At 49.9% G+C, this 16,428-nt stretch overlaps 7 protein-coding genes across 7 annotated transcripts; 2 read left to right on the top strand and 5 right to left on the bottom strand.

Moving 5' to 3' along the window:
* Window positions 1-608: 608 nt before the first annotated feature.
* TrAFT101_003952 (uncharacterized protein) lies at window positions 609-2,765 on the top strand (the record flags this gene model as incomplete). Its single annotated transcript, XM_024903040.2, has 3 exons — window positions 609-1,277; window positions 1,337-1,391; window positions 1,444-2,765. The coding sequence occupies 3 exons, from the start codon at window positions 609-611 to the stop codon at window positions 2,763-2,765; spliced, it is 2,046 nt and encodes a 681-aa protein (XP_024766274.1).
* Window positions 2,665-4,041, bottom strand: TrAFT101_003951 (uncharacterized protein). Its single transcript, XM_066127031.1, has 2 exons — window positions 3,811-4,041; window positions 2,665-3,757 (listed from the first exon to the last, which is right to left on the bottom strand). The coding sequence occupies exons 1-2, from the start codon at window positions 3,854-3,856 to the stop codon at window positions 2,841-2,843; spliced, it is 963 nt and encodes a 320-aa protein (XP_065983139.1). The 5' UTR covers window positions 3,857-4,041; the 3' UTR covers window positions 2,665-2,840.
* Window positions 4,042-4,179: 138 nt separating this feature from the next.
* TVP23 (Golgi apparatus membrane protein tvp23) lies at window positions 4,180-5,771 on the top strand. The gene is made up of 4 exons (XM_024903138.2): window positions 4,180-4,418; window positions 4,477-4,522; window positions 4,612-4,895; window positions 4,972-5,771. Exons 1-4 carry the CDS (start codon window positions 4,325-4,327, stop codon window positions 5,124-5,126), a joined length of 579 nt encoding a protein of 192 aa, XP_024766276.1. The 5' UTR covers window positions 4,180-4,324; the 3' UTR covers window positions 5,127-5,771.
* An 8-nt stretch (window positions 5,772-5,779) lies between these two features.
* Window positions 5,780-6,948, bottom strand: TrAFT101_003949 (uncharacterized protein). The gene is made up of 2 exons (XM_066127030.1): window positions 6,926-6,948; window positions 5,780-6,878 (listed from the first exon to the last, which is right to left on the bottom strand). The coding sequence occupies exon 2, from the start codon at window positions 6,750-6,752 to the stop codon at window positions 5,943-5,945; it is 810 nt and encodes a 269-aa protein (XP_065983138.1). The 5' UTR covers window positions 6,753-6,878; window positions 6,926-6,948; the 3' UTR covers window positions 5,780-5,942.
* On the bottom strand, window positions 6,671-7,400 carry TrAFT101_003948 (uncharacterized protein; the record flags this gene model as incomplete). The annotated part of the gene is made up of 2 exons (XM_024903047.2): window positions 6,671-6,714; window positions 6,926-7,400. 2 exons carry the CDS (start codon window positions 7,398-7,400, stop codon window positions 6,671-6,673), a joined length of 519 nt encoding a protein of 172 aa, XP_024766278.2.
* A 2,398-nt stretch (window positions 7,401-9,798) lies between these two features.
* Window positions 9,799-14,556, bottom strand: TrAFT101_003947 (uncharacterized protein). Its single transcript, XM_024903048.2, has 2 exons — window positions 11,785-14,556; window positions 9,799-11,711 (listed from the first exon to the last, which is right to left on the bottom strand). Exons 1-2 carry the CDS (start codon window positions 13,918-13,920, stop codon window positions 10,332-10,334), a joined length of 3,516 nt encoding a protein of 1,171 aa, XP_024766279.2. The 5' UTR covers window positions 13,921-14,556; the 3' UTR covers window positions 9,799-10,331.
* A 292-nt stretch (window positions 14,557-14,848) lies between these two features.
* Window positions 14,849-16,426, bottom strand: TrAFT101_003946 (uncharacterized protein). Its single transcript, XM_024898809.2, has 4 exons — window positions 16,244-16,426; window positions 16,088-16,177; window positions 15,158-16,035; window positions 14,849-15,100 (listed from the first exon to the last, which is right to left on the bottom strand). The coding sequence occupies exons 1-3, from the start codon at window positions 16,329-16,331 to the stop codon at window positions 15,326-15,328; spliced, it is 888 nt and encodes a 295-aa protein (XP_024766281.2). The 5' UTR covers window positions 16,332-16,426; the 3' UTR covers window positions 14,849-15,100; window positions 15,158-15,325.
* Window positions 16,427-16,428: the final 2 nt, after the last annotated feature.

Raw genomic sequence — 16,428 nt, 5'->3', positions numbered from 1 at the left:
GGTAGCATTTCAGAGCGGGGGAGGATACTATCCACCCAGCTACTTTGGGGCAAGCCGCACGCAAGTTAATTAATTTAGAGGGTCCTCTTTTATATGCCCAGAGCCTATGGGACAGCAAATCTGTGCATGGCACAACCTTGCTGCTTTAGGCAGCGCCACAGCAATCCTAGGATATTGCGAGGACTGCAAGCCGTCGATGAATGTCTCCCAACCAGTTCTCAGTGGCCGGAGAATATGCCTCAGGGCGCCGAGTCCATTGTGGCCATGGCGACTTTGCAACCTCCCAAAGGAACGAGAGAAAAAATCGCCTGATGGAAGATGGCAGCTGCTTACGTGACATGTATGCTGTGATAGCTGCTTCCTGCTTCCTGCTGCGTGAGTATCAGTTTCCTCTGGCAGGTTTGTAGGAAGCATGCCTCTTGCAGTATAAACTCGGGGGGGAGACACATTTATTATTCCAGCTAGAACCAGAATTGTAAATGCTTCCATGGATTTGATAACAAAGCACTTGGTTCCGTACCGAATCCTTTCTTTCATCGTGCTCGCAGCTTGCTTTGATTCTTTCTACCTACCAAATCGTTTCCAGTCGGCTGCCACCTGGCATCAGCATGACGCGTCATAGGCATCGTGGTTCTACCAACAGGAGTACGACCTACCACCCAGACCAGAGTGGTTATTCAGCTGTTCCATCGCCTGTTGCCAATGACGGATGCCTCTCCTCACTGGCCGACTTTATCCCTTCCTGGTTACATCACATGCAGGCATGCCATAACGATCCTCCTCAAGATATTCCACAGCAAAAACGTCCTATTGATTCCACGAATCTTTCGTGGCATCCTAATGGACTCACGACTGTTCGTATTCAGTCGAACTGCGACACTGGACGATACCAACCATCGGATATTTTCATCCAGGGCAGCCCATCACAGTCGTCTCTGCCCGATCAGAAATGCCATCATCAGTATCGCCAATCAGCCCCAAACAGCGACCATGGTCAGAACTTGGATAATAGAGAGAGAGATCGCCATCCCATACAGCCAAAGTCAACGACATCAGAGACTTCATTAACTAGGAACACTGTTTTCGAAAAGCAACCCCGACGGAAAACTCGACGAGATCGCTACGACACCGTAAAATCAAAGGCTGAACGAATGGAAGGGGGGCAAAGAAAGAAACCTTCGACTCGCGTAACAAAGAAGGGGAGATTGCGATCTAGCCGAGAGGTAATGGCCAATTTCAGTTCCCGCGCGATTGCGAATGCAAGTGAGAAAATAACGGTACACTTCCATTTTATCTCTTGATATTGGCTACTAGGAGAATACCTAACATTCAAAAGTTGGATCAAAAGTTTACTCCAGGCTTGTTCGTCAATGGGCGTAGCTCGACCTCATGTGCGTATATCCCATGCAATCTGGACAGGCTCTGGTTTTAACATCTCAATAGTAGCCGATTTGGCGTTCAACGATATACCTTTGAATCACGAAAATGTCGAAACATGCGAAAAGGGGCACCCGTCGAAGCCAGAACCAAAACAACGGGAAAGGGGGAAAAGCCGTCAGGACGAGATTAAGATTTTCGCTGATGCGCTGAAACGACTAATAGCAGACTATCCACCTCCGAAATCTGCCAGTCCCCCTAACCGCACGATTGTTTCTAGTGGTGCTTGTACGCAGCGCATCAATGGAGACAGTGCCGGGCGACTACTACCGCGTGGCAGTCATACGCCACGAAGCCTGTCGATTCGCAGTCATCCAACGGCTGTCAATTCATGCCGAAATCTTACACCGGAAGCTCGGGGGAGACCTACCACAGAAAAAGAACTTACTGCAGTCATAAGCTGTGAAGATCACAAGCCCCATTGTCATGAAACTGTTGAACCTCCTAAATACGAAGACAAAGGAATAATGGTGAGCCCCTGGATGCACCAGCGGGCTGCAGAAAATATGTCATATGGTACGGTTAGTGCCGACCATCAGCTCCGACCAAGGAGAAGAGAGTCCTCCAACTCTAGAGCAGAAATACACATGTCCAGTGCATACTTTGAAACATCAGCCCCTGAAGTAGGCGGAAAATGTCGGCCAGAGCAAACAAGCATAGACAATCGAGCTTGTGAGTACCCTTCACATCTTCCAAACGTTTCCGAGCGCTTCAGCTTCAAGGAATCAAGAGTCGAAGATGTTACTCATACTCGCGATAACGTCCCTCCGATACCGTACTTTATTGATACCAGCGGCCGTTACCCGCCACCCGCTTTACATCCACACCTAAGCAAGGACTTGACATCTTTTGATCACTTGGATGCCTCTAAAATCATCAACACGCAGTCTAGGGATACCTATAGTATCGACTGGCCTGCGAAACCCATGGTGGCTAAACAAATCTACCAACCACACCAGGAGGCTTTCCAAGAATTAAATACCATTTCTCGAAAGTCATCGAAGATAGTTGACGACATACCAGGTGAAACACTCAAAGAGTACATTGAAAGAATGGAACGTGAAATACTAGGAGAGAGTGAACTATCTGCGCCTTGTATTGACAAGGCTTTGCCTTTATCCGAAGCAAATATTTTCGATAATGGAAGACGCCCAATGAAGTGTCTGCGCAGAATTGAATACAATGATGATCTCCCTCGACGAGACCAATCCCATGAGGGTGCGCATCCATTTTCCGGGAGTTACCCAAGGTCATCTTATCCTGAAGAGAGTCCAGACGAGTCAGAATCTACATTCTTCTGGCGGCCAAATCATATGATGTGGTGCTAATCACTTCCGAAGATCATTCTTCAGTCTAACGGCCTTGTTTTATGTATTTGCAAGCGCTGTTAACATAGGGTATTACTACTCTGGCTCTTGATCTTTCCACCTGGCTCTTAGATCTTGAACATCAATGCCGCAATGTTCTGCTTTGGCGGTTATTGCATGGGCCTTCCCCACCACTGGAGCATCAATCATTTTCCCGTCCAGAGTCCACGCACCGCGCCCAGCGGCCGCTGCCTTTTCGTCAGCAATAGTGATACGAACAGCCCACTCTACATCCTTCATATCGGGGGCGAACAATCTTTGGACAGTTTCGAGCTGTCCAGGATGTATACATTGTTTCCCATTGAATCCCATGGCTTTTCCACCTTTACATTCCTCTTCCAATGTCCGCAACCCCTCATCACCTCGATATGAGGTACACACCAAATCTATGGCACTTGGTAGCTCATACGATCGAGCTGCGGTGACAATGGCTGATCGTGCATAGAGGAATTCTGTCAGTGACGGTGTTCTTGTTATCGAAAGATCAAGTGCAAAATCCTCAGCTGCGAATATCAAGCCGCTAAGAAAAGGGGAGGCTTTGCATATGGATGAGAGGTCCATGACTGCTCGTGCAGATTCGATAAGCGCTATGATCTTGATAGGATTTTCTGAGCCATCTTCGTGACGCGCTGGAGCGACATGCCTCAATACATCGGTAACAAAGGTTAAGTCGGCAGCGGAGTTGACTTTGGGCACAACAACAGCATCAACACGATCCGCAGATGCCAGCGTAGTGAGGTCGTCAAGAGCAAATGGTGTGGAAACGGCATTTATTCGAACAGCAAGCTCCGAAATGGTGGAAGGGCGCAATTTGAGGCCAGATAAATGGTCTTTCAATTGATTCCGAGCATTGCTCTTTTGAGAGGGGGTTACAGAATCCTCCAAATCATAGGTGACATTGTCCGTTGTCAAGCCCAGGGACTTGGTGAGCATCTTTTGAGAAGACGCAGGTACTATGCGAATTATCTTAGCAGGCATCCTTGAACAATGATGATTTGGGGACAACCATATAGTAAGGAGCGGCGCAGTATGGACGACGCTCGTGCTGCCATGATGACTGCGTATAAAAGCAGTGATTGAGATGCTAATATGTTTCAATATACTATGGGGTAGTGCATTCAGTGGTTTGCGACTGGGGAATTTCGGATGTGTATGGCATGAAAACCGAACAAGGCAAATTCCTAGATTGAGATGCAGTATCAAGTTGAAATCAAATCACATATTATACGAGCATAAGAATAACCGTAGTGGTGGCTCACATCATAATGGCTGCTTGTATACATGCAGCCGAGTAGCAGTAGCCGAAGTACATACAACGACCCCACCTTGGCCGGAACATCGTACCTCCATCCGTGGCACTGTCAACCAGCGACGGTAGCTTGATCGCGAAGCTCCCATGTTCCACATGCTCTTCTGATGACGAACAAGGCCGGAAACCACCTCACGACAACGGCTTGACACGAATTGATCCACTCCATCTTCCGCAATATCGAACCGCACAGGACGCTGGCTACTACACCATGGAGGCGGCCGCGCAATCCCAGCCGGGAGCGCTGAGCTGGCGGCTCAGCTCCCATCCTATCACGCTGCTCACGTTCCTGGGCTTTAGAATATGTTGGTAGCGCCATGTCGCAAACTGTGTCGCATGGGATACTGACGGCGATTTTAACAGCGAGCGTGCTTATATATTTCTTGGGGCTATGGGTCATCCAAAGCATGTGCGTAGCAACCCTGCTTGCTTTCTCTAGCTCTCCCCTCCGCCACGATGTTAGCTGACCCTCGTGCTGACGTATGTTTTCACAAACAGGATTATGATTTTCATCATTACGATTCTCCTCCTAGCCTGCGACTTTTACTACCTCAAGAACATTGCTGGTCGTCGTCTTGTCGGGCTGCGGTGGTGGAACGAAGTTGATCCTTCGACGGGCGATTCGCAGTGGGTGTTTGAGAGCCTAGAGCCAGGGACGAGACAGATCAACTCGACGGACAGCCGGTTCTTTTGGCTGGCGCTCTATATTCAGCCGCTGTGGTGGATATTGATGGCGATTCTTGCCATTATACGGCTGCAGTTTTTGTGGCTGCCTCTTGTTGGTGAGTTACGGCCATTTTCTCTTTTCCTTTTCCTTGTTTGCTTCTTTTTTCATCGGTATACTTATGTGGTATCTAGCTATCGCGTTGGCTCTCACCATCATCAATACTCTGGCGTTCTCTCGATGCGACAAGTTCAGCCAAGCGAGCAATTTCGCGGGCGGCGCCTTCGGATCGACAAACCTGGCAACAAGCCTTGCGAGCAATTTTGTCAGCCGCATGTTCAGGTCGTAAATCAAAGAAAGACGTTTTATGTGTGTGAGAGCGGTATTCTTGTTTTTGACTGGTGAGATTTTACGAAATTGTGTGTGCTGGTTTTCATAGCCACCCTCATATATAACACGGCATGGTGCTGGTCTGAGAATGGCTGGATTTTGAGTCGAGAGGCCACGCCGACATTTATCATATGGTTTAGGCGGAGGTGGATTATTATTATTTAGCAAGTCTACTACGTTTTGGGTCCCTAGAGCATGGCTGGAAGGAGTTTTATTCGATCGAATTCAGCCTTTCTTCCAATCTACATTTCCACATGCAAGATAAGAAATACGAAGCAATGAAGAATGAGGTTAGCATTTATTTATATTCTTGTTTCTCTATTAAAAATTTTTACAGCGAGTGGCGCCCTCGTGGTATCCAAAGAACCTGCTAAATGTACGCAGAGGGTATATGTCTATATACAGATCGAGATTAAAGAGGAAAAAAGGCAAGAACACGAAAAGGGGATGCCCGCGAGAGGAACCAGGTCATTATCTTTCAGAACGTCAAAGTCATTTCCAGTCAAGACAGCGTGGGTAATTTTGACTATAAGAATGCCGCCAAGGACTGATCTCGTATGTATAATAAGTCGTGACGTCCATTGCGCTCAAATGACATCCAAATCATTACTGGGGGGGGGGGGGGGATTACAGACTCCAACGGATAAATGCGGCAGCATGGGACGCAGCGTCCCGGATTTTATAGCAGAAAAGGCGCAGGGGAGGAGAGAAAGATCACAACGGTCTGTCTAGTTTCACCAAGTCTCTTCTCTCTTGTTGTTGGCGAGTCAGGGTTTTAAGAAGAGCCTCTTCGGGCTGCACGCTCAATCTCGGCATCTAAGTGTCGCTCTTCCTCTTCCAGCCGCAGGATATCAGCCTCCGTCATACCCTCCTCGACAAGGTGGGCAATGCCACGCGGCCTGTTGCCCGACGCAGCAGACTCTGTACGATCTGTCCTGCTCTCGCCATTGGGTGCAGACACCGCTCTGGTGGTTGTCGTGCTCCGCTGCGGCAGGGCAATGGCAATGTTGGAGCTGGAAAAGCCGCGGGCCTCGCCGTCGTCGGAGAAGGGCGATACAATGGGCGACTCGGCGACGGAGGGCCGGGCCTCCTTGACGGCAGTGAAGGAGTTTGTGGTTTGGCGGGTGGCCTTGTAGCCCTCGCCCACGGAGCGTCTTCGACGACGGAGGAGGAACCAGACCAGGCCGGCGATGAGGGCGATGCCTACGACTGAACAAGCCACGGCGATGCCGGCTATGGCGCCTGTGCTGAGGCCGCCGCCGCCGCCAGAAGGTCTGCCGACATCAGTGGGCGCTGCGGTGCTCTGGTTGCCCTGGGAGGTGATTGATTCGAAGCCCTGCCTGTCCTGCTCGGCCCGGGTTGCGTTGCGGCCAAAGTCCTCTGCGCTAAAGGTAGGATCGCTTTTCTCGGCGACGGTAAAGACGCCGGACTGCGAGAAGCCTTGTTCTTCGTCTTGGTTTCTCCATTCGATCTTGATGACCATTTCTTTTTCGTACCAGTTCCTTACATGGGGGCTGTGAGGTTGAGGACTGCGTTCAAGGCGGTGACTGGAATGTTTGGATTCTTTGTTGTTAGCCATTGTCATTAATGCTTCAGGTGGGGTGAGGGGGGTTTTTGTTGTTTCTTCTTGCTTCGTCTTTTCTGCACGGTTAAAAAAGAGTAGGGGGCCTTATAATCATATGCGTGTGTGTGTGTGTGTATATATATATATCTACAAAAAGTGAGAGAGAAAAACCAAAAAAAAAAAAAAAAACATACGCTTGGAGAACTCGAGAGCTGTAGGACCATCAAACTCGGCAGAGGCAATGACGGTCGCCTGAGACGTGTTGAAGGGCTCGCCGGTGTTGTTCTTGCCATACCAGAAGATGTCCAGCAGCTTCGTGTTGGAGGAGTCGTACGTCCAGGAGAAGGGCTTTGTCCGCATGTCGGTGTAAAAGACACGGCCGGCAATGCTGTTGCCAAAGTTGGCCGTGTTGTTGAAGCTGAGGATTGCCGTCGACGCAGGCGGGAGGATGCCCGGGTTGGAGGGCGCAGGCGTGGGTGAAGCGCTGGAGAGGATGTTCATGCTGCTGGTGATGCTGCTGCTGGTGTCCTGCCCGGCGCCGCCGCCGCTGATGGTATCGCCATTGCCGTTGAGAGAGCCGCCGTTGGGACTGTCGGTTGGAGAGGCGTTGGGCACGTCGTTGGGCGGCGGGATGCTGGAGGCAGCGGGTTTTGGGTCGAGGCTCGCCATTCCCGGTGGATTTTTTTTTTTTCTTTTTTTTTGGTTTTTGAGATGAACCGACTGGGAAGCGGTTCTCTCTCTCTCTCTGTCTCTTTTTTTCTCTATAAGAATTGTATAGGTATATACGTTGTGAGCTGTGGTGGTGTGGTAAGGCGTCCCTGGAATAGGCAATGCCCCAGCCCCAGCGACAACAGCCGGACTTAGCTAGAGAAGAAGCGGCGGAAACGCAGCAGGGGAGAAGAAGAAAAGATGTCAGATATCAAAGAAACCAGAGAGGAGAGAGGAGAAGAAGGAGAAGAGAGAGAAGAACGCAAGAGAGAAAGAGAGCGAGATGCAGTAGCGCAGGGCAGAGACAATCTACAGGGGTGGGCTGGGGAGGTGTAAGTCGAGTCGGGTGTTAGTGGGCTCGTCAGACAAACGACGACGACTCGAGCGAGGCGCAGAGCTGCACGCGATGTGAGATTGTAAGACCGGGGGGTTTTTAGAGAGGCATAGCGGCCAGCGAAGAGGAGAGAGAAAAAAAAAAACGATGCTAGGCAATTCAGTAGTAGTAATTTACAACGGAGCAATCCTACCAACAGTGGCCGCTCATTTTTTTTTCTGTCCCGCTTGAGTTGCTTCTTCAGCTGTTGCAGATGGATTGGACGGAGACGGTGCGTGAACTGACGATGGACCCATTCATCGTGCTATACATAACTAGTACTTGCTGCTAAACCACGTCTACAATCTACTAGCACTGCTTCTATAACTGCGGCTGCGGTGCTTCAATGTCTGTTCATTCGTTGGTTGGGTTGCAGTGGCGGCAGAGCAGGACTCGGGCCCGAACTGTCGCATCCCATCCTTCAGGGACCCCCTCTTTCTTGGCGTCTAAACGAGAAAAAGAAAAAAAAAAAAAGAAGAGGAGAAAAGGAGTAAAAAGAGATGGTGACGGGCGGCGAGGCACGACTGGCGTGAGTTTTTTCCAAGTGGGCGAGGCAAAAATAAGGCTTTCTAAAAATGGCATCTTTTTTATTTTGCTCTTGTCTGGGGGTGGTGGTGGTGATGGTTCAGTAATACTACTACTAGGTAGGTACTAGCACCCAGTACTATAGTCTAGTAGGTTCGTAGTAGGACCAGGTATTCTATGTCTAGTTCGTCCTGCGGGCACATCTACAAAGTATGTAGGTATACACCGCAATGAATCTTGTGTATGTACTAACGTATGTACTGCCTGATACAAACATGACTGGGGAGATACATACGGCAGCGGATAGTAGTATATATATATAGATACGGTACACAAAAAAGGTGGGCTGTTGGGGAGAAGAAACGAAAAACAAAAAACGGGGGATCGGCTCAAAGCGTCGGAGTTGCTGACGGGCTACGAAAAGCTGACAGGTCGGCGGTTGGTGGAACTAACTACTACCTAGGGCTTGTCGAAATGTTTACAAATAACCAACCTAGTGCTATGAGAAATGGAGTTTGATCGGCAGAAGAGGTGGGAATTTGAAAGAAGGATTTTTTTTTTAAAAGGGGTGATGAAGAGACATTAATACTACTACTACAATAATGTAGTTCAAAGAGAAGCAGCTTTTGATATATAAAGCAACACGGAGAAACGAGACAAAGTACACATCAGAGTAGACTACTCTCTATTTTAGACTACTGGTAGGAATCGATTCCTCGCAAAAATGGAGCCGGGCTAAGCCAAACAGCTAGGGACAGCCTATGGACGGTGCCGGGTGAGGCTGAAGAGGCTCCACCGCGGCTGACTGGGTCGGGACCCGACATGGGGATTGGCTTTTTGTGGTGGTGGGGAAGCACAAGTTGGGAGCAGAAACGAATTGGTGGAGGTCTGTCTGCCTTGTCGTGAAGGGGGGTTTATACGCCGTACTGTATTGTCGATGGTGATGGTGATGGTGATGGTGATGGTGATGGTTTACACACACATTACAACTTTGTTGGAGGAGAAGAGACCATTTATCAGAACTTGCACAGAGTAAATGGATCGACGATGATGCGTCCAGGCTCAGCTGCTGCTTCATTGGCGTGGAACCAACGCTTGGCCCGCGTGATAAAGGAGCTGATACCTACTATGCTACTACTAGCCCAGCCCAGCCCAGCATCACCGTTTGGCCACCTCCTCATCCTCCTCAGCCTATCCGGTCGACTGACACCCACTTGCTAGCGAACCGTTGCGTCGCGTTATTGCATCGTGGCTTGGAAATAGCCTGTTTCACCCATGCACGCAGCATCCAAGTCAATAGCCAGTGCTGCCGTGTACAATGGCAATAGAGCAGAGCAGCATTTAGAGCGTTGAGCTAATGCCTGCTAATATGTACCTAGTAGTAGTAGTAGTAGCACTCAATGGCATAACACACAACTCATTGCTACATAGTACAGTATAATAGTTCATATAAAACAACGACAGTAGGCGGTACATACATGTATAAGCAATAGTCTGGATTCATTTCCTCTATTAATAAAACATGCCTTCTCTTCTCCTTCTTTTTTAATGTCTCTTTCTAACCACACACACATCTATCTTCTCTCCATCGTACAGCCACAAAAAGTACATGGCACACATTCCCGCTCCTCCCAGCGCCAGGCAAGTTCAACATCAATACCCTCTTCCTCATTCATCAATCAAAATCCCATCACGTTTCAAATATAAGATAAAACTATAGTCATACGTCATCCATAGCATCCCCATCCATATTCACCTAAAACCTCTACAAACCCCAAGATATCTCGCAACAAAGAAGAGGCAGTGGGAAGATGATGACCGAAATAAAACGCAGGTAAGAAAAAAAAAATAAAGAAAAGAAAAGAAAAAGAAAAGAAAAGAAAAGAGAAAAAAAAGGTTTACCCAACTCCATTTATGACGTGCAGAGATATATTGCAAAGAAGAATAAAAGAAGAGAATAAGCTGAATCAGCACTCCCCAGATGCATCTAGCAGTTATGCAAACGTCATGGAAATCTCCTGCTCCTTGCCAAACTCATCATCATCAAAGTCATTCCATGGGTTCGAAACATTCGGTACATTTGGTAGCGTATTCGTAGTCTTAATCTCCGGCCTGCTCGGCTCTTCATCAAACGTAGAGTGGCGCCGAGCAACAGGCTCGTGGAACGATGTGTCAAACGTCATGGAAATCTCCTCCTCTTCGTGTGGGTTCGCCTCATAAAGATACGGCGATGGCGGTGCTGGCGATCGTGTTATGGGCGTTGCTAGCGTCGTCGTTGCCGGCGGCTCCCGCGGACTGTAGCCACCGCTGCCGCCGTTTGAGGAGCGTATCGGCAATACTTCTGCGCTCTTTGACGTCTGCCACGAGTCCCGTGGCCCCAGGGACGCTCCTCGCACCGGCGTTCTTGGAGAACTCACCGGCGAGTAATCAAGTTTCATTGGCGGAAGCGTAGACTTGATTTCCTTGACTTGAATCTCTTCCCCGCCCTCATTCTCGGCCTCCTTGGCCAGCTCAGCTCGGATGGCGTCAATGTCAAACAGCACGCCATAGTTGCTGCCATCGCTGCCTTCAGTCTTCTTCTCGTCCTTGGCTGAGCCCTTGCCTGATTCTTCGTAAATCTCCCACTCCTGTCGCTCTCCCTTCTTGCGCCGGCCAAATATTCCAAACTTGCTTCCTCTCTTTTCTGCTTTGCCCTCCCTCTCTAGCTCTCTGCGTGCTTCTTCAATCTCATTGATGAGCTCGCGTTGTCGTCCTTGGTGATCATCGGGATCTGGGTCTTCAATCTCCGAAAACTCCTCGCTGGTGACAAGCCATCCGCATCTGATGAGAAGAGATGGCATGGCCTTACGGTACTCCATGTGGCCAGCCACGAGGTCTGTCACGTCAATGCTTTCTACCCACGGGCAGTCTGTCAGAGGACCTAATCCGGCCACTTTCCTAATACCTCCATTTGTCAACCGGAAAAGATAGCCGAGAATCCAATCATTGCGGTTGTATCCGTTTACAAAACGGCCTGAAACTACCGACCGTGCCTTGAGGAAATCATCCTTGCTCACCACAATTGGCGATCCAAACATGTACACATTTTGGACAAGTCCGTATGCACCCTTTCTCGCCAGCTCTCTCAAACAGGAAAAGATGACTCGAGCGCCGAGTGAGTATCCGACAAGAGTAATGGGTCGGGTGCCCAAGCTCCGTTCTATCAGCGAGTCTGCTAGGATAAGACCCGCCGCTGTTGCGCGGTCCAGGGAAACCGCCCAGGGGTTGTCGATGAGGTAGGAAAGTTTGGTCAGAACCACTGGGAGCTGGATAGCTGCCATCAAACTGACAAGGATGGTGCTGCCCAGGACTTGCTGCAGACCTTGAGTAAGTGCCTAAAATGGGTTCCATCAGTTAGTTGTAAAGTGCAGAAAAAGAATCTCGACCAATCTTTGAAACAATGCTCACCTCGGTAGCCAGAATGTTAATAGTGTCACCCATACTCCTAAGCATTTCTGGTTCCCACAGTACCGAGTACATGTCACCCATTACTGGATCAACCGTGCTGAACGGTAAGCGGACGTCGTCGACTTTTCCTGTCAGCCAGCCAGACACCGTAACAATAAGATTGACACGCTTATTGTTGTGTAGGGGCCGATACTCAAAGGTCTTGACGGCGCCGGTTCGGCGACCGGCTGCCCTGCCACCAATGATGCCTCCTGAAGCCGCTGCGCTGGACGTGATGATGGCTGCTCCTCCCGCTCCAGCCAAGAAACTGCTTGTACCCGTGACACCGATAGTTGTAAAGCCAGCCGCCAAACCAGCTCCGATGACAGGGGCAAGTAGACCAGCTGAAAGGCCAATAACAAGACCACCTCCCACGGTAGCCAGGCCCATCATGATATATCGCTTTTTCAGGGCCATCTTTCTGCGGTGCTCCATGTGCTCTTCTTCGTTCCAATTTTCCTTCTCGGCAGCCTGTTGTATCTCCAGCGCATCCGTCACTCTCTTTTCAAACTTGCAAATGTCTATCCACGAGATATCCAAGCTCTTGGCGACCCGTTCCAGCAAGGTTCTTGACCGAGCATCGTATACTGAGTCTGCAATGAGAATCAGGAATAAATCGCAGAGAATCGTCCATCGCAGATCAATGTCGATTTTCTCTGTTGTCGGCATCTGTGATGGTGTCTTCACCTCCGGCAGCTCCTCGCCGGTGTGCGTCTCGTACGGTGGCGGCATCTCGGCAGGCTTCTCTTCCTCTGCGTATGATGGCGGATAGCGGCCAGAATTGGGTGTCCTGGGTGGCCCTCCGCTTTTTTCTTCAGCCATGGGATTATGAACTCGAGAGTTGGCGAGCAGAGCAGGTGTCAGGTCTTGAGCCATGACGCCGTGGGCTGCAAGCTGCTCAATCATGATTTGCTCTGCATCGCTAATGTCCATATGAGCGTAGAGCCGAATCATCATCTTTTGACCCCACATCTTGACTGCTTCGGCACCCATGACGACCTGCCTTTTGGCTCCTCTTGTAATTTCCAGGCTGGCTTCTTTGACTAGGTTTACAATTTCCAGGCGAACAACGCCGACGTACGCAATCCTTTGGCCCTCGGTGAGGAGATCTTTCGTAGCCTGCATCTGTGACACAGCGTCTCTGGCCTCGTCATCTTCGCCCATGGCGCTCGTGCTCTTGGGGTCCTTGAATAAGTACTGTGTGTGTTCATCCATGCTCGTTGCCGACTCGGCATCTTCATCCATTATAACGCGTGTATATCCCTTTCCGGCGCCGCCGAGCCCCGCATAACCATAAGTTTCGTCCTCATCTGCATCGTGCTCTCGAGCAATTAATCGGTCGTCGTCGTCATACATGTCATACCGGGCGTAGGATGGCATCTCCTGCCAGCCGCCATCATCGTCATCTTTCAATTGGGCTTCATGTTCTTCTGACTGCATTAAAACGTGCTGATGAGAGTATTCCGAAATGCCCCTTCCACTAGCGGGACTCGAGAAGCTTATCTCTCGTCTGTGTGTCTGGTTGAGTCCCTCAGGCGTCTTTGCCTGGGCAGACTTGTCGCCCCATCCGGTGGCGGTGTTGGGAGTCTTTGGCGTAGAAGGCACTACAACTGCTGGAGCATCCTTTGCCGGAGATGGGGAGGCAGGATTCGACTTCTCAGCATCTATCGATGGGCTTGAGGGTTCTTGATGGCCTGTCTCTGCCTTGGTCTCCTCTTGTATGGGCGAGGTAGCCGCAGTTCTGGCTTCCTGAGCATCGTTGGGATCAGCGTCTTCCGTACCGTCGCCTGACGTGTGCCCGCTTTTGTTATCCGTAACTTCTTTTGTCTCCCCGCCGTTTTCTTGAATTTCGTGTGTCCCATTCTGGATCTCGTCGCCCGTGTTCGCATCGTCTGTCGCATCTTGGGCTTCCGAGCCTGTGGTCTCTACCACCGGCGTTATAAACTTCTTTATAGGCAGGCCGAAGTCGTCGACCTCTAGTACAGCAACCGTCGCCGCCGCCGTTGCGGTTTCAGCCGGTGCTGTGCTCGCCGGTGGCGCTGGAGTCGCATTGCCGGCGGCCGCCGCGGGCTCTGTATCCTGGCTTACGCTGGCCATTGTCACAAGGGATGCGAGGAGGGGTTGCTGAATATCACGTCCACATCCACCTGGGCGGCACACGCGAGGAGCATGGATGGGACGTGATGGCGGTGGTGGGAGGCACGGCTCTACAAAGTAAACGCCGTCGCCGTTCTCTCTCTTTTTTTTTCGATTCGAAGTTGGAGATGCACGCGCAGCAGTAAAGAGAGGGCGGTGTTGCGGAAGTGCGGTTACGTCGTTAAATTAAAATTAGTGGCCCAGCTAGTGGGAGGCGCTGCCGCTTTCAGGCTGCGAAATCCGGCGTTGGCTGACACCACCAGCAACCCAACGGCCAGGCTGTAAAACGGCTTCGGTCACTCTCGTCTGTGGAAATAAGCAAAATAAGCAGCGCAGCGTAGGGGAAAGGCCTCGCTGTGCGGGAATATCAGAGGAGTCGGCCTAGTCCAGTCCTGGTTTCCTCCGTATCCTGTGCTTGGACATGCAATTTCCACAGTGGCAGCGCACTCGCATTCGTATTCAGAGCCCAGCCATCACCCAAGAAACAGCTTGGAGAGGGGACTTGCAAGTAAGACCGCATGATGATCAGGGATATTTTATGGTCATCTTATCACGATCCGACTAAATCACAAGGTATTGCGCACTGCCCCGTATTCGAAACCAGGGCTGGTTGGGATATAGTACTATGTAAGAGAGAGCAAGTCACCGCGTGGGGGGCGGAGTGAGCACCGGCGCTCCTAATTCGTCGCTTGAAACGTTCCTTTTATTCTTTTTTATTTTATTCTTTTCTCTTTTTGTTCTACTTCTCTTTTCTCTTCTCTTTAATTCTTGTCTTAATATGCCCACTACCATACCTAGCAGGTATCCACTTACCCAAGTAAGTGCCTTATTTGCAGTACGAAGTAAATGGTAAACAGTTGATTATACATGTGATACGTTGTCGTAGTGGGCCAAGTCTTAGCAGCTGTCAAGACCTACCAGTCCTATGAATGTCGATATTTGCTTATATCAATAGACCAAACAAGCTGGTTTAATATGTATTATTCCAGTCTTCTTTTTTTTTCATTTTCATTGCTGTCTTAGGAAACAGCACGTGCGAGTCATGCTCAAGAAAATGGCTTGTCCTCTCTCCAAGCCGTCCGCTTCGAGACAACTCATTCATCAACAGCATCCAATCTGCATTCCTTGCCTTTCGAGACACCTGTATCCCGCAACCGTCAGTGATTAAGTTCTTAGCTACAGTTTGTAACAATCGTACCCATATTGACATTCGCTTCTATCTATTTTGGTAAGTGCTAGATATCAAATTATTATAATAACTCCGTAGCATTCAATAACAGGAGCGCCGCCCAAATGCTCCATTGCCCGCATTAATCACCACTGGTGGTGACTCTAATCCATTTTCGTCCTCCAACTAATTAACGCTTCAGCTCTCCTCTGCGCCATTGCTGGGAGCTGCTGTGCTTGGTTCTGGCGCGTTGTTCGTTGCGCCGTTCTCTGATTTGGCCTTCCTTCTTCGCTTCCGCTTGGCTGGTGCATCTGGTTCGGCATCTGGCTTCTTCACAGCTGCTTTCTTCTCTAATGGCTGGGTCTTCTTCTTTTTCATGGCCAACGGATTCGCTCCCTTGGCTCCTCTGTTCTTTTTAGGCTTCTTTTCCGATCCGGATGCCAGCGCTGCCTTGTTTTCGTTCTCGCTGTCGCTTCCATTGCCATCGGCCTCGCCCTCATTTTTGTCGTCCTTGTCCTCACGTTTCCTTTTGCCCAGTGTTTTCTTAAGCTCTGCCCTAAATTTTCGCTTCTCCTCTCGCTCTCGGATTTGTACACTCTCGTCCGCCATGGGCTCCAAGATCATGACGCTCCGCTTGATGTATATCAGCGGGACTCCTCTGATTCCTCGTAGCATTCTTCGAACATCCAGATTTTGGCTTGCGACAACGTAGCGGTGCTTGTTCTCGCCTGTTGACTTGGGATCGACCACAGATTGCATGCACTCTATCGTTTCGAGAGGTTTGGGGTACTGGTCGGGGTGATGACCGCAGCGCCTTCGTTCAAACGTCTTGGCCAACTCAATCGCTGCATTGCCGCCAGGCTGGTCCTTATTCGCGTATAGTTTTCGGATTTCGCATTGAGTAATCACTGGTAACTTGTAAGCATTCATCCCAGGTTACCCATTGACGCCGTCGCTCACATGGCTTCACTTTTCCGTGAACTGTCCTTTCCAACGCGGGCGCAAGATCCATAGTAAATCTATTCGCATCCTTGACCATTTCTGCGTCCACTGCAAGCCCGAAAACCCGTTAGTTTTCGGATATGTAACCGTCACGAGACGTTGGCAGAGACAAACCTAGAATCTGATATGGTTCGCGAAAGCCAAAGGTCATGGAGAATTGCTCCATGAGCTTGCGATATTGTTTTGATCGTTTTCCTCTCATTTTGATATATCTTCTTCAGCCGGCTCCAAATGAAGTTCAAAGAAGAAAAACAGGACCAAGAATCTATCGGCGCAGCAATAAAGTCCCAGCTGGTAAC

Source organism: Trichoderma asperellum, chromosome 2 (genome assembly GCF_020647865.1).
Source record: "Trichoderma asperellum chromosome 2, complete sequence".
Classification (NCBI taxonomy): domain Eukaryota; kingdom Fungi; phylum Ascomycota; class Sordariomycetes; order Hypocreales; family Hypocreaceae; genus Trichoderma; species Trichoderma asperellum.
The sequence above is the reverse complement of the archived record's forward strand: the minus strand, read 5'-3'. Positions and strand labels throughout refer to the sequence as shown.

Coding starts and splice junctions, on each gene's coding strand:
- TrAFT101_003951 (XM_066127031.1), bottom strand. CDS start 3,856: ATGGCAGCACGAGCGTCGTCCATACTGCGCCGCTCCTTACTATATG. Junction 3,758..3,810: donor GCGCCGCTCCTTACTATATG/GTTGTCCCCAAA, acceptor TAATTCGCATAG/TACCTGCGTCTTCTCAAAAG.
- TVP23 (XM_024903138.2), top strand. CDS start 4,325: ATGGAGGCGGCCGCGCAATCCCAGCCGGGAGCGCTGAGCTGGCGGCTC. Junction 4,419..4,476: donor GTTCCTGGGCTTTAGAATAT/GTTGGTAGCGCC, acceptor CGATTTTAACAG/CGAGCGTGCTTATATATTTC. Junction 4,523..4,611: donor CTATGGGTCATCCAAAGCAT/GTGCGTAGCAAC, acceptor TTTCACAAACAG/GATTATGATTTTCATCATTA.
- TrAFT101_003949 (XM_066127030.1), bottom strand. CDS start 6,752: ATGACAATGGCTAACAACAAAGAATCCAAACATTCCAGTCACCGCCTT.
- TrAFT101_003947 (XM_024903048.2), bottom strand. CDS start 13,920: ATGGCCAGCGTAAGCCAGGATACAGAGCCCGCGGCGGCCGCCGGCAAT. Junction 11,712..11,784: donor TTAACATTCTGGCTACCGAG/GTGAGCATTGTT, acceptor AACCCATTTTAG/GCACTTACTCAAGGTCTGCA.
- TrAFT101_003946 (XM_024898809.2), bottom strand. CDS start 16,331: ATGAGAGGAAAACGATCAAAACAATATCGCAAGCTCATGGAGCAATTC. Junction 16,178..16,243: donor CGAACCATATCAGATTCTAG/GTTTGTCTCTGC, acceptor TCGGGCTTGCAG/TGGACGCAGAAATGGTCAAG. Junction 16,036..16,087: donor TCACGGAAAAGTGAAGCCAT/GTGAGCGACGGC, acceptor ACAAGTTACCAG/TGATTACTCAATGCGAAATC.